The following is a 13,811-nucleotide window of genomic DNA, read 5'->3' as shown; positions in this document are numbered from 1 at the left end:
TACTTTGACGAAGTCTATGAACTTTGACGCTGTGCTTCTTCCATGCTATTCTCTGAATCCAAAGTGCGATGTCTGCGTCTCTTCTGCAACTGCACATGAGATTCCGCAGTTTCAGTGGGATTTAGTTGTCCTTGCTGATGCAATGTGAATAACATGAGAGAGTTATTCAAAATAATAATAATAATAATAAATAAAATTAAAATAACCTGAGAGAGAGAGAGTATTAGCAAAAACGAAATAATCTTGAAAAACGACAACATTTACTCTACAAGAACGTGTTAAGAAAACAGGAAGCGGTGAAAAAGAAAAAGAAGCAATTTTGGAAAATAAAAGAAAAAAAAAATTAACGGAAAGAACAATGTTTCAAAACAAACGAAGGTCTCCTATGGTATGGTTCGTTAATTTAAATTTTATTGATTTAAGCTTTTTAATTTAAATAAAAAAATTTAAACTATATGATTTAAATTGAAGTTTGAATTGACGTTTGGATTAGTAATTAAAATTTTAATTTAAACAGGAAATAAAATTTAAATTTGTGTTTGATAGGTGTGAAAAGTAAAGAGAGTGGACACTTTTTTACTGTTTAAAAATAATTTAAACAGTTGAACTTGAGGGGAGCTAAACTCTAAGTTAGACCGTTCAACTCAGTTCAAACGGAGAATATAATTTAAAAGGCATGTTTAGCAAACACCAATTCAAACTGTACTCACTGTTTAAATTGAATTGAACTGAACTAAACGAGTAGAACAAACGGAAACGGAGGACAAACGGAGGTGAATTAAATCTAAATAAGTTTTTGGTGAGGCATTAAATATGAATTAAATTGGCGGTTGAACTAAAGAGTTTAAACCCCTCCATCAATTCAACTTTTCAAACCACCTCTACAATAAACCACTCCACAATTCCCTTTTTCTTTTTTTTTTTCTTTTTTTTGACTGGGCCAACATGTTTGATTTTTGCCGTCGACACTCTCTGAGTAATAAATGGCCCTGTTTGTGTACAATGAATGGTTGTTGCTGATTTTTGCCGTTGACACTGTCCGAGTAATAAATGGCCTCGAGTCGTCTCGACGTTGTTTCGCAATGACCGGTAGACGCGCAAATGTGTGAACGAACTGAAAGAGGAAGAAAATAAAGTGAAAGCTTCATTTTTGGTTTCTTTCTAACTGTAAAATTGTCCAATAATTGAGACAGTCTAAACCGAGCAATAATCCATTAATATGATAAAGCCGCACCAAGCATGTAAAGCATAGTGTGATTTCTCTCTAAACAGAGAGTACGATAATTTGAAACAAAAATAAAAAATAACTACTTTCCAAGGGCGTTATAGCGAGTTCAATAAGGTTGGTAGATATCTTAGTTATCATGGGACGCAACAGAATCTCTACTTCATGAAAATATTAGTTAACGAGTTTTACTCAAGTCTATTATAAGTTCTTCTTCTTCTTTCTCTCTCTCTCTCTATTTCACTAAAATAAAATAAAAATTACTTGACCTACAAGAATCCAGCTTATGAGCAAAAATATTTGCTAAAATGAACATGAAGACCAATCCAAGATTCATGTCTGTTCTTCTCTTCGTGTGTTTGTTTCTCGAGATGAATCTATCCCTAGGAGTTGATACCATCTCTGCAAACCAGTCTCTCTCTGGTCACCAAACCATTGTATCTGCTGGTGGGGTCTTTGAGCTCGGATTCTTTAAGCCGGGTAAGTCTCCAAACTATTATATAGGCATGTGGTGGAAGAAAGTTACGGTGAAGACTGTAGTTTGGGTTGCAAATAGAGAGAAACCAGTTTTAGATAGATTTTCTTCGGAGATGAAAATCTCAAATGGCAATTTAGTTATTTTCAACGGGTCCAAAATCCCAATTTGGTCCACAAACGTGAATTCCACAAGGTCGGCTTCTGTGGAAGCCGTTCTTCTGGATAACGGCAACCTCATCTTAAAACACGTCGGGAAACAGATGAAACCGATATGGGAGAGTTTTCATCATCCAACTGATAGTTTGCTACCTGGTTGCAAATTTGGATTCAACAAAAAGACCAAAAGAAAGATAGTTCTCACGGCATGGAAGAATCTAGACGATCCTGCCCCTGGTCGCTATTCAATGGAGCCATTCGCAAGGGATAACTCCTTTGTCATAGAGTGGAATATGTCTAGAGGCTTCTGGAACACTGGAACTTGGAACGGGGAGATTTTTAACCTTGTGCCTGGGGTGAACATTCATAGTCTCTACAATTTTAGCTATGTTTCAAATGACAAGGAGAGCTATTTCATATACTTTGTTGAAAACACTACCAAGACTATATCTCGACTTGTTATGGGTATTTCTGGCCAGCTGCAGCAACCATTGTGGATGCCTCCTGAAGGGTGGAGAACGATTTGGTCTTTCCCGAGACAGCAATGTAAAGTTCATGCCTTTTGCGGGCCATATGGAAGCTGCACAGATAGCGCTAATGTGTGTAGTTGTTTGACAGGATTCAAGCAAAAATCGCCGAGTGATTGGGATTTGAAGGACTACTCTGGAGGATGCATTAGAAAGACCAAACTTCAGTGCGAGAACTACAATCTATCAAGTGGTGAGAAGGACAAATTCCTTGAACTTCCTGACATGCTTTTGCATGAAAGTGAGCAATTTGTTAAAGTAGGGGATATTACAGCATGTGAATCGACATGCTTAAATAACTGCTCTTGCGTGGCTTATGCTAATGACAACAAGCATGGTTGTTCAATTTGGACAAACGATCTCTTAGATCTGGAGCAACTCAAAGCTGGAGACAACAATGGAACAACTCTCTACCTTCGACTAGCAGCCTCCAACTATTGGGATGCTATGAAGAGTAAGAGACTGATTCGAAGTGCTAGTAATAAGGCACTGATTATAGGTGTTGTGGTGGGCTCAAGTGTAGTAGTTCTCCTAGGCCTTATTCTATTTTCTGTTATGAGACAGAGAAACAAGAAAATCAGAAAACGACAAAAAGCAGTTCAGAACTCCTTGACGGTGTTTACCTACAAAGAACTACAGAATGCCACAAAGAACTTCTCGGAGAAATTAGGTGTTGGAGGCTTTGGTTCAGTCTTCAAGGGGACTTTGCCCCATTCTTCTATGGTAGCAGTGAAGAAGCTTGAAAGTGTCAGCCAAGGAGAGAAGCAATTTCGGGCAGAAGTTAGTACAATCGGAACAATCCAACATGTTAACGTTGTTCGGCTTCGTGGGTTTTGCTCTGAAGGTACTAAAAGGTTGCTAGTCTATGATTACATGCAAAATGGCTCGTTAGCTTCTCACCTTTTCCATGAAAAGAAATCAAACGTTTTGGACTGGAAAGCAAGATACCAAATTGCTTTAGGGACAGCTACAGGGCTGGTGTATTTACACGAAATGTGCAGAAACTGCATTATTCACTGCGACATCAAGCCTGAAAACATTCTTTTAGATGTAGAATTTTGTCCGAAAGTGGCAAATTTCGGGTTGGCGAAACTTGTTGGGAGAGAATTCAGTCACGTACTGACAACAATGAGAGGGACAAGAGGTTATCTGGCACCAGAGTGGATTGAAGGATTGGCGATAACATCAAAAGTGGATGTTTACAGCTACGGAATGATGCTTTTCGAGCTTGTATCCGGAAGGAGAAACTCAAAGCAATCAGATTCAGAAGGTAAAGTTCCGAAGTACTTTCCAAGTTTGGCCACTAGCGTAGTAGTCGAAGGTGGTGATGTCCTTAGCATTTTAGACCCAAGGCTGGAGGGTAATGCTGATGTACAAGAACTTGAAAACGTCTGTAAAGTTGCTTGTTGGTGTATCCAAGATGAAGAAGCGGATAGGCCAACAATGAGTCAAGTAGTTCAAATGCTTCAAGGTATTGCCGAGGTGGATTTACCGCCTATTCCGCGAACTCTCTACTTTTTTGATGAGAATTAGGAGACTTCTGCAGCTCGTTGATTGAGTTGGGTGATCGCTTTGACACTAAGTGTGGAATACCACTTCAATGTGACGCGCAAGTCCTGAGCCGATTGTACCAAAATATAATGGCTCTCTGATTTCTCTTGTTATTCAGTTTACGTAAAAATAATCCGTGATTACTGTTATTTATGTAACAGTAAAGATGTTTTTACTGTTATTTATGTAAAAGTAAACTTGTGATTTCCGTTTTTGATCGGTTGTTATTTATGTTTTGAGTCTTTTGACAGTAAGGAAACACGATCAGTAATCAATCACCTTCTTAGAACCTTGATCATGGGCTAACACTTATAAGTCTTCATGATCCAAAATACTTTTTATTATATTCGATTTACGTGTGGACACTTCTAGTAGAGGCTGATCAGATTTATTACTTTCCATCTATTTTTGCTTCTACTTTTGTGCGTGTCTATATAAAGTGCTCCGTAACCATATCATTTTATTGATGCTACACATTAATCAAAATTAATAGGCTCTGTTAATTTTGCTCGTTCGAGTTTTTAAGTGAAATTAAAAAGTGAATTTATATAAGAAAAAATACTGTAATACAAAGTTGAATTTAAATTTTTATGAGAATAAACACCGAAGCAAAAATAATTTGAGCTGTGATTCAAACTAACGAAACGAACGAGGTCTTAAAGTATTCTTTTACTTATTACAGTAGTATTTCATTTTTTTACACTGGTTACAATGTCTTAAGACTCCAGTGAACCATGGCCATACGTAAGCGCATGCAGGGCATCATTCGCACTGTGAGAGAAAAATAGACGGGACGATTTTTTGGAGATTCGGTTTAAGGAGCGTTATGTATGTTGGAATTTCACTACTAGCTAGTAGCCAATAGAATTATTCCTGCGGTGTTTGAACTGTTTTCAAACAATAATTAAACGATTTTTTCATATCATCTGAAAGTATAACAACTTAACAAAACTTGATGAAAATCTGCTGCAATTCTATTAAACAATTATTTTTTTACCCGTATTTGAGTTTTGAAAAAATTTTAGATGGCCAACATATATATATATATATATATATATAGTAAGGCTGTGAGAGCGATCGTAAGGACTTAGAAGAGGCGGACAATGATGAAGAATCGTCGGAGGAGACGCTTCAGGCCAACATTGAGAAGAGCAAGAAGGTTCTCGCTATGCAAAGAGACTTGCTTCATTGAGTAATAAATGGCCCCTGTTTGTGGGTAATGAATGGTCGTTGCTGATTTTGTCCGTTACTAATGAGTGTTCCAAAATTTTAATTGGCATTAGTAACAAAAGTTAAAAATAAATAAATAAATAAATAAATTTGCTACCGAATTAAAAAAATGCCTACACACAGGCTTAATTATAAAATAAATAATTTTCTTAATAAATTTTTAGGTGCTGGATTATTTCTTTTGGGAAAGTGTCCCGTACCGAATTAAAGCCTTAATTATATAAGTCATATTCATTTCACTAATTTAAATTTAAATTTTAAATTTTATTATAATAAAAAAATTTCAAAAATAATTATATTTAATTTTTTTATTATAATAAAAAATTTTCATATAAAATTATATCTTTAACTCAAATTTTTAAACTAAACGGCCTTAGTCTATTAATAGTTTTATTGTTTAATGAATTTGGTACTGCATGTGTTAAGCAAAGGTTGTATCAGAGAGGCATGGGTTTTCTGTGTTTCTTACAGCTGGAGTGATGGCAGAAAGGTGGCAAATGGGATATGTGTATTTTATTCGGTGAATGGTAATAAAGTAATAAAGCATCTTTAAAATAATATGAATACGTACTACTATCAAAGAAAACGCGTAACTCTAACGACAATGTATATTTATTTTCTAAACATGTATCAATTACTTGAATAAGTGAACAAATGACGTATTTATATGTATACATTATTAGAATGGAGAAAGAGGAAAATATGCTAAGATTTGAGATGAATTAAAATTAATAGGTTAATAGTTTATATAAATTAATAAATATGTTAAATTACTATTTTTATCTATAACTTGTCTGGTTATGAACCATAACTTATCTATAATTTACGATTTTTATCCATAACTTGTCTGGTTATGAATCATAACTTGACAAGTTTGTCTATAACTTATCTGGTTATGAACTATAACTTGACAAATTATGGCCTATTAATTTCTATAACTAAAAATTGGTCTATATACTTTCTTAAGCTTTTCATATTGGCATATTTTCTACTATTTCCCTTATTAGAATTGTATGTTTAGTTCTTTTCACGACTCAAGTCACAACATAAGTTTTATTATTATAGTATTTGTTTTATAAAAATTTAAATTTTATTTTTTTATTACAGTATTTTTTTCTCATAAACATAAATCAAATTAAAAGACAACTCAAGTTTTTAACTTGAATTGTAAAACAAACACTCTCGTAATTGTGCTAGCATTGAAATGTATTATCGTTTGGTATAATAAGAGTGAATAATAGTTTTAACGTAAACTTTAAATGCATATAATATATATCATATTTAAATAGTAGTTGCTATGTTGAATAAAACTTAGAAGGGAACACAAGAGAATAGGATGGGTGAACAACACTACTACCTACACTAGAAGAAGTATATAGTCTATACAATATATAGAAAGCGCAATCGCACTTAGCGTTTTCGACCAAAACGGTGCTGTTTTGATCGAAAATTCCTCCCCTTTTCTTTCAAGTCGTACCTTTTATTTTTATTTCACTTTTTACCTTAAAAATTATTTATTTATTCATTTTAATCCTTTTTTTATCTTTTTATATTTTTATCCTGAAACTTCATTTTCTTCCCGTTTTAATTTCTTTTGTTCTAAAATTTATTTATTTTTTCATATTGGTCCTTTTTTAACCTTTTTTTTTACTTTCATCTTGAAACTGTACTTTTTCTTTCGTTTTGATATCTTTTGTCTAAAACTTATTTATCTCTTTATATTGGTTTTTTTTTTACCCCTTTTATTTTTTTCTTGAAACTGTACTTATTTTTTATCTTGGCTCCTTTTGCCTAAAACTTATTTATTTATTCATTTTAATCATTTTTTAGCTTTTTATACTTTTGTCTTGAAACTTTATTTTCTTCTCATTTTAGTTTCTTTTGCCTTAAAATTTATTTATTTTTTCATATTGGTCCTTTTTCAACCCCTTTTTTTCTATTTTTACCCTGAAACTTTACTTTTTCTTTCGTTTCGATATCTTTTGCCTAAAACTTATTTATTTCTTCGTATTGGTCCTTTTTTCACCCCTTTTATTCTTTTTTCTTGAAACTTTACTTTTTTCACCTTAGTTCCTTTTGTCTAAAACTTATTTATTTCTTCTTTTTAGTCATTTTTTACACCTTTTTTTTTATTTTTTGTCCTAAAACTTTTTTTTTCCCCTTTTGATTCCTTTTGCCCTAAAACTTTTTTTTTCCCATTTTGGTCATTTTTTAACCCTTTATTTTTTAATTTTTTCCTGAAATTTTTCTTTTTTTTCCGTCTTGATTCCTTTTACCTAAAACTTATTTATTTCTTAATTTTAATCCTTTTTCCTCTTTTCTTTAATTTTTGTCTTGAAATTTTATTTCTTTTTTTTGTTTCCTTAGCTCTAAAACTTATTTATTTCTTTATTTTGGTCTTTTTTTACCCTTTTTTTTAATTTCTTCCGGTTTTAATCCCTTTTGTCCTAAAACTTATTTGTTTTTTTTTTATTTTGGTCTTTTTTTATGCCTTTTTAATTTACCTCAAAACTTTATTTTTCCTCTGTTTTGGTCCCTTTTATCCTAAAACTTATTTATTTTTTCTTTTTAGTCAATTTTTCACCTTTTTTTAACTTCTTGCCCTAAAACTTTAAACTTTTTCATTTTAGTTCTTTTTTGGGATTTTATATTCAAATGTGATAGTCTTAATAATAACACGGTAATTAAAACTTAACATATAAATTATTTTCCACGTGTGTCATAAGCCAGAAAGTGCATCATCTCACGTGCAGTACAACAAATATATTAAAAATTTTAGAAACTCCCAAAAAGGCAAAATAGGCAAGAAGTCCAAATAACAGAATCCGATTTGTGAAGCTTTTGATTAAGCCGACTACATCATAAGCCAGAAAGTACATTTGGATGAAGCTAATGCACGATATTGCGCTCTGCCATCAATGCCTGCATGCATATGAAAAAGACAACAAATTATGAAATGCAATTAGAGGTTGCCGTTGTTCAAGGAAATAAATATAACACATAGAGCAGTGTAAATAAAATAAAATAAAATAAAATAACTAGGAGTAGGAAAATGTTTTAACATTAGATGATAGTGCTATCTTGAACAATAACCTGCAGGCATAGATGTTTACACAGTAAACCATTAAATTGAGTTATAGATTTCAATTTGTGCAATAAAAAAAAAGGTGTAACGGTGAAACGAATGTAAATAAATGTTTAGATAATTATATGTGTAAGAATGTCAAAAGATTAGTTTCGTAACAAAAGGCATGACAAAGTTAAAGCAAATGAACAAAATAAAAGTGTATGTCATAGGAAACGACGACCAGCCATCTTTAATAACCTCCCAAACCCCATCTGCTTCACCGACATCATTCAATGATCAGTCAGACGAATTGCTAATTCTGAAGTCAAGTTCAAAGGCAGTCCCACCGGAAAGTCATCTTCGGCGGAGAGACGGGGAGTGAAATCCAGATGCATACTAGTCATCTTAAGAGCTATGAACAAATACCTGTCTACAGGAAGCAAAACGACGTGCGTTTCCCTTTCCTCAATTTAATTGTTTTTAATTGTCTAGTATTCAATATTTACACGTCTTTTTCTGGCATTTTTTTATTATTACTTTTGTCGGACTACAGAGTTAGCTTACCCCTGCCCTTGCCAACTAACAGAGACAATTTTCTCGTTGAATCTGGGACGTAAAATTCATATCCAATGGTCAATTTTCATTGTTCTGACCGGTTAGGCACAATTTCAAGTACCAGAGACAATTCTTATTTCTTATACATTGTCTTACTTTTTTTATTCTTAAAAATTGCTGCCCAATAAAAACGCCTACAAATTTTTTTTTAATTATTATAAATTTGTAGGTGTTATATTATTTCTTATGCATTATATTATTATTTTTTCAGTTGAAACTACAATTTAAGGAGTCATCTAAACGCTAATTCAGATTATAGTTTATGTTCAAATTAAAATTTTAAATACACATTTAAACGTTAATTTAAACTACTATTTATACCACACTGTTCAGATTTTTTTGTTCAAACTAGAAAAATTCAAACCAACACATTTCGAAGCAGCCAGAATATTTCGAAGCCGCTGTATATGGATTAAGAAATCATTCTAGAAACAAACACAATCGCAAAACGACTTCCTTTCGAAAACAAAACCTCTTTAGCTTACAGAAAGGCAATTTATATCATAATAAAAATCGTACCCCCTCTAGAACAACCACAAGGGAAAAAAGGTCAAAACAGCAAAGATCGTCATTCAGCAAACGACGTTATTTAGAAAACGTCATCGCCTTGGGAAAAAGTATCAGTAAACGACATTGTCCAGAAAACTATAAATACAATTTCTGAAAGGCCATGTCGAGGGACGACAACATCATCTCCGAAACAAAGACTCGTTTACAAAACGACACAGAAACGACCGAATTCTCTAAAACGGCAAGATGCTATTAAGCGAACTTCGTTCACGAAACGACAATATCGTTCGTAGTACATCATACAAAACGCGTCGTGATTCTAAAAGTTATAAAGTAGAAAAACGTCCTAAACGCGACAAGATTCTGGGAAAAACGACGAGGTCCAGAATCATCCTAAAAAGAAGATATATAATGGATATTTACCGTCCAGTGCCCAAAAACGCATAACCAAATTTTATTATTTATCATCAAATGGCCATTGAAGATATTCACACCCGTAATAGACAATTCCAAGAATGACAAAAGGAAAAGAACAAACAATAACAAACGTACAAAACAAGATTACATATTAAAATAATTAATGGTTACCAAAAAAAAAAAAAAAAAAAATACATATAAAACAAAAAAGATAAAAATTAGATCACCCTATGCATGCAATATTTTTTCAGCATTGGAGGGTCTCTGTCTCTGTGCAAAGGAAACTCGCCTCTCCCTTTTAAACTGCAAACATGAGCGCGTTGGAAAGAGCCCTGCAAGGCCCTTTGAGAAACAACCTTCAATTGCACAAGGAGATTTGGAAGCATTCAAAGGACTAATACATTTACTGTTCTCCACGTTGTCGTTTTCCATCTTCTCATCCTCCCAGTTTGCCGTTTTGTACGGCATCAACCTATTTCTCTTTAAGCTCACTAAAGGATTTAGGTTGGTACTGTCTGGGAAAATGGTGATTAAGGATCCCAAGTCATCTTTATCAAGGTCCTCGAGGGACTTTCTCTTCAACCCAGGTAAGCTTTTCAATCCTGCAACAAAACCTCAAATTCTCAGTATCATCAGGATGGATTTTTAATACACAGAAACTAAACTTGTCAGTCAATGTAGCAATTATCGCGTGGATGTTTTGCAAAAAGTTACATACCTGGAAGTGAGTCATCATATGCGCACGACTGGGATTCCGGCTCTCCGCAATTACAGAAACAGTTGGGATTTTCATTAGATCCGGAGATCCTGCAGGATGAAAGATGGATTGGATAATTAAAATCTCAGATGCAAAACAAAGGGTGACAGTCAGAGTTCCAACTACGGGCACTTATCTTAAGCACAAGTGAATAAAGGAAACATGTTCCGAAAAAAGGAATACCGTAACAGAATATACTGTGGAAATAATATATCAAACCTGTACATGTGCTCAACGAAGTCATCTATTAGAACAGGCCAGGCTCCTGTAGCAATGAATAAAAGAAAACGACTCAATCAAAGCCAAATTCAACAATAAGAAAGATAAAACACGTCCATCAGAACATACAATTTAGAATATTCTTCATTTAGTCTCTAAGGCATCTTTTTCTATTTCAGACGTCCTACTTGACTAAACACGATAGTATTCTGAACTACCGAAGCTATACAAAACATCCCAGCACCAAACAGGAGATTAAAAGAAATAAAAAATGAATAAATAGAAAAGATAACTTAGTCAGTCATAGTAAAAGGCAGAGAGGAATTAATACCTGCTGGATCATAACCTTCCAAATTTTCATGTACACACCGGCTGAAAGCTAACACTTGTCTCCATGTGTCCTCAGAGATATTATGCCGCTGATTTTTCTACAAGGATCTAAGAAATAAGTTTTCTAAAAAAAGCAAGCACACAGTTGCATAAACATTTTACCACAAAAATAATAATAATAATAACAACAACAACAGTAATAATTCAAACGATGCCATATAATTTATACAATTAGCAAATCGCAAGATAAGCCAATCTGGTATTCAGAACGTTTTAAATATCAAACATTTCAAATGAAGTCACTCCAAGTCTCCACCAATGCATCATCGACTTTCACCTTTAAGAAAGGAGAAAAAAAAAAGATCTAGAACCCCACGGCTATAATAATACCCCCATTATTTTTGGGGCCAAATGATTTCTGCACTGATGAAAAAAAAAAAACACAGAAAGCATTAAGCATTCATAACATCATCATACCTCAACAAAATCACACCATTGATTAAGCAATCGAAACCTCCCAGCCAAAACTAATCTCCACGCACCAACAGCCCTTTTTACAGCTGGAAATAATAACAATGGAAAAAAAAGGAGGTCAACTAGAATATCCATGAAACACTGTGTCCTGTATAGATATCATAATGAACAATAAAAAAAGAAAAAAGATTGATTTTATTTTGAGGAAGAATTCTATCAAAGAAAGGGAGAAAAACTTACTAATGTTTTTTTGACCATTTTCACGGCACACAAAGAAAACAAAATCGTAGAAGCGCGAGAATTCAGAAAAATCTATCTGCAAACGAGAAAAGGAACCCTTTTACTAAATTATGCTTATCAATTATCATCAAGACTCCAAGAGAGAGAGAAACAATATGCTGATCACAAGTGAAGGGGACAAACAAAGCAGTCAAAAGTATAGAGCTCACTCATTGAAGAGCTTAGCAGTGACAGTCTATCTAAACAAAACACAAATCTTACCATCAAGTTAAGTCGTGACATGAGCTTGCAAATTTCATCAAAAATAGATATCCTGTCAAGTTAAAGAATATTCTATTAATGGTTGTCTTAAAGACCAGTACGTCCTAAAAACACAAAAATGAATAGGATGACCAATTAAATAGCCACCCTGAAGGCACTCCAAGTTCTAAAATGGCTGACGGATGAAGCATACCTAGCATCTGCATGCAGACTTGACTCTACCAGTTGCGAAAGCTGAGCGAATGCCTCCCTCGAACATTGAGCCATTTGTGATTCATCACTTTTTCTATAACCTTCTTCCCCTTGAAAATGCAGATTTCCTGACCTGATATCTGCAAGTTGAATTCACAAAATAACTAAAATGAAATAACCACTACATCTGGAATCATGTAAGCGGTTTCTTCCTTTTCTTTTCCATTTTCTTTAACATTTGCAGAAAGTCCAAACTCGTATTACATCAGTAAGTATGGCTCAAGATTGGATAACATCGGAAGCTATAAATCTCAATCGGTACAATCAATAACTCGATTCACAGCATTCAAACCTAAAACCCCAACTGCCAACAAGATGTGCCAAAAAAAATCCCTAAATTTCCACGCTTTACCAAGTTTTCTCAGTTATACCTATCGACCAAGAAAATAGCCTATCTAAAAGCAAAAGGAAAACCAAAGCACAAATTTTCACTGCCAAAAAGTCCCTAAAACTACGATAACGCTAAAAACCGAATCTTGAAGGAAGAAATTCAACATCGAATTCTAATCAACAACCATACGAGCCGATAAACCGAGGACGAACAGAGAAGACACGAAATAGGAAGAGAAATTACCGCAGTACCGCCGATAAACCTCGCATATATCGAAACAGCTGGACCTTGGCAGATAATCCATGGAGCTCTCACCGAGCTGCGATTGCAGGCGATTGGGGAAGACACCAAACCCTAGAGAGAGAAAGAGTTCGTCTTTTTTGGTTTCTCTCTCTTGCCAGCGTCCGTTGAGAGAACTGTATCATAAACGCAGCAAGAGAGACAGAGAGACAGACGGTGATTGCGAGATATATATAATTTTTCCTTTTTGATAAATGAGAATCTATACCATATGCTTCCTTTATTACCCAAATTTAAATTTTGTTATAATAAAAAAACTCTTAAAAATAATTATATTTAATTTTTTTATTATAATAAAAAACTCTCATATAATTAAAAATTTAAATTAATAAATTAAATAGTCATATATATATATTATGGGTTCGTTCGATTTGCTAATTTGAGTTGAGATATAATATTGTATGAGAATTTTTTACTGTAATAAAAAAATTAAATGTGATTATTTTTTAAAATTTTTTATTATAACAAAACTCAAATAAAGAACGAGACCTATATGTGTGTATAGTTATATATAGAGCGGAGAAAATTGGATCTCTAGTCTTAGGAAAAAATTATATTTAATTTTTTTACAGAAAAATTTTTTACATAAAATTATATGTAAATTTAAATTAAAAATTTAAATATGTAAACTTAACGAGATCTTAGTACAGCCAAAATTGGGTCAGGTTTTCTTGCGTTGGCGGTTCAGGATGGACCGGTTTGTGGGGCCTCGGGTAGTGGATGCCTGGATGGTGTAGAATTTAGAGGGAAGCTTATACCGATACTTTTTTTCTTTTTTCTTTTTGAAAATTGAAACCGTTCGAGCTGCAAATGGATCCAGCCGACAATTTTTTTTTATTTGTTTTATTTCTCTTTTTTTTTGTTTCTTTAAT

The 13,811-nt window shown here is 33.5% G+C and overlaps 2 protein-coding genes across 2 annotated transcripts; one reads left to right on the top strand and one right to left on the bottom strand.

Moving 5' to 3' along the window:
• Window positions 1-1,436: 1,436 nt before the first annotated feature.
• Window positions 1,437-4,000, top strand: LOC112092718 (G-type lectin S-receptor-like serine/threonine-protein kinase At2g19130). The gene has a single exon (XM_024169586.1). The coding sequence runs from the start codon at window positions 1,534-1,536 to the stop codon at window positions 3,916-3,918; it is 2,385 nt and encodes a 794-aa protein (XP_024025354.1). The 5' UTR covers window positions 1,437-1,533; the 3' UTR covers window positions 3,919-4,000.
• A 5,934-nt stretch (window positions 4,001-9,934) lies between these two features.
• On the bottom strand, window positions 9,935-13,113 carry LOC21396761 (DCN1-like protein 3). The gene is made up of 9 exons (XM_024169599.1): window positions 12,883-13,113; window positions 12,250-12,388; window positions 12,057-12,108; window positions 11,796-11,871; window positions 11,559-11,641; window positions 11,083-11,179; window positions 10,752-10,797; window positions 10,494-10,582; window positions 9,935-10,377 (listed from the first exon to the last, which is right to left on the bottom strand). The coding sequence occupies exons 1-9, from the start codon at window positions 12,941-12,943 to the stop codon at window positions 10,004-10,006; spliced, it is 1,017 nt and encodes a 338-aa protein (XP_024025367.1). The 5' UTR covers window positions 12,944-13,113; the 3' UTR covers window positions 9,935-10,003.
• Window positions 13,114-13,811: the final 698 nt, after the last annotated feature.

This window comes from Morus notabilis, unplaced genomic scaffold (genome assembly GCF_000414095.1).
Source record: "Morus notabilis unplaced genomic scaffold, ASM41409v2 Scaffold897, whole genome shotgun sequence".
Lineage (NCBI taxonomy): Eukaryota > Viridiplantae > Streptophyta > Magnoliopsida > Rosales > Moraceae > Morus > Morus notabilis.
The sequence above is the reverse complement of the archived record's forward strand: the minus strand, read 5'-3'. Positions and strand labels throughout refer to the sequence as shown.

Bases quoted from the DNA above. Each gene is read 5' to 3' on its own strand.
- LOC112092718 (XM_024169586.1), top strand. From the start codon at position 1,534: ATGAACATGAAGACCAATCCAAGATTCATGTCTGTTCTTCTCTTCGTG.
- LOC21396761 (XM_024169599.1), bottom strand. From the start codon at position 12,943: ATGGATTATCTGCCAAGGTCCAGCTGTTTCGATATATGCGAGGTTTAT. The intron at 10,583-10,751 runs GTTTGATATATT...TTCATCCTGCAG, and splicing joins TTCGTTGAGCACATGTACAG to GATCTCCGGATCTAATGAAA. The intron at 10,378-10,493 runs GTATGTAACTTT...GTTTTGTTGCAG, and splicing joins ATATGATGACTCACTTCCAG to GATTGAAAAGCTTACCTGGG.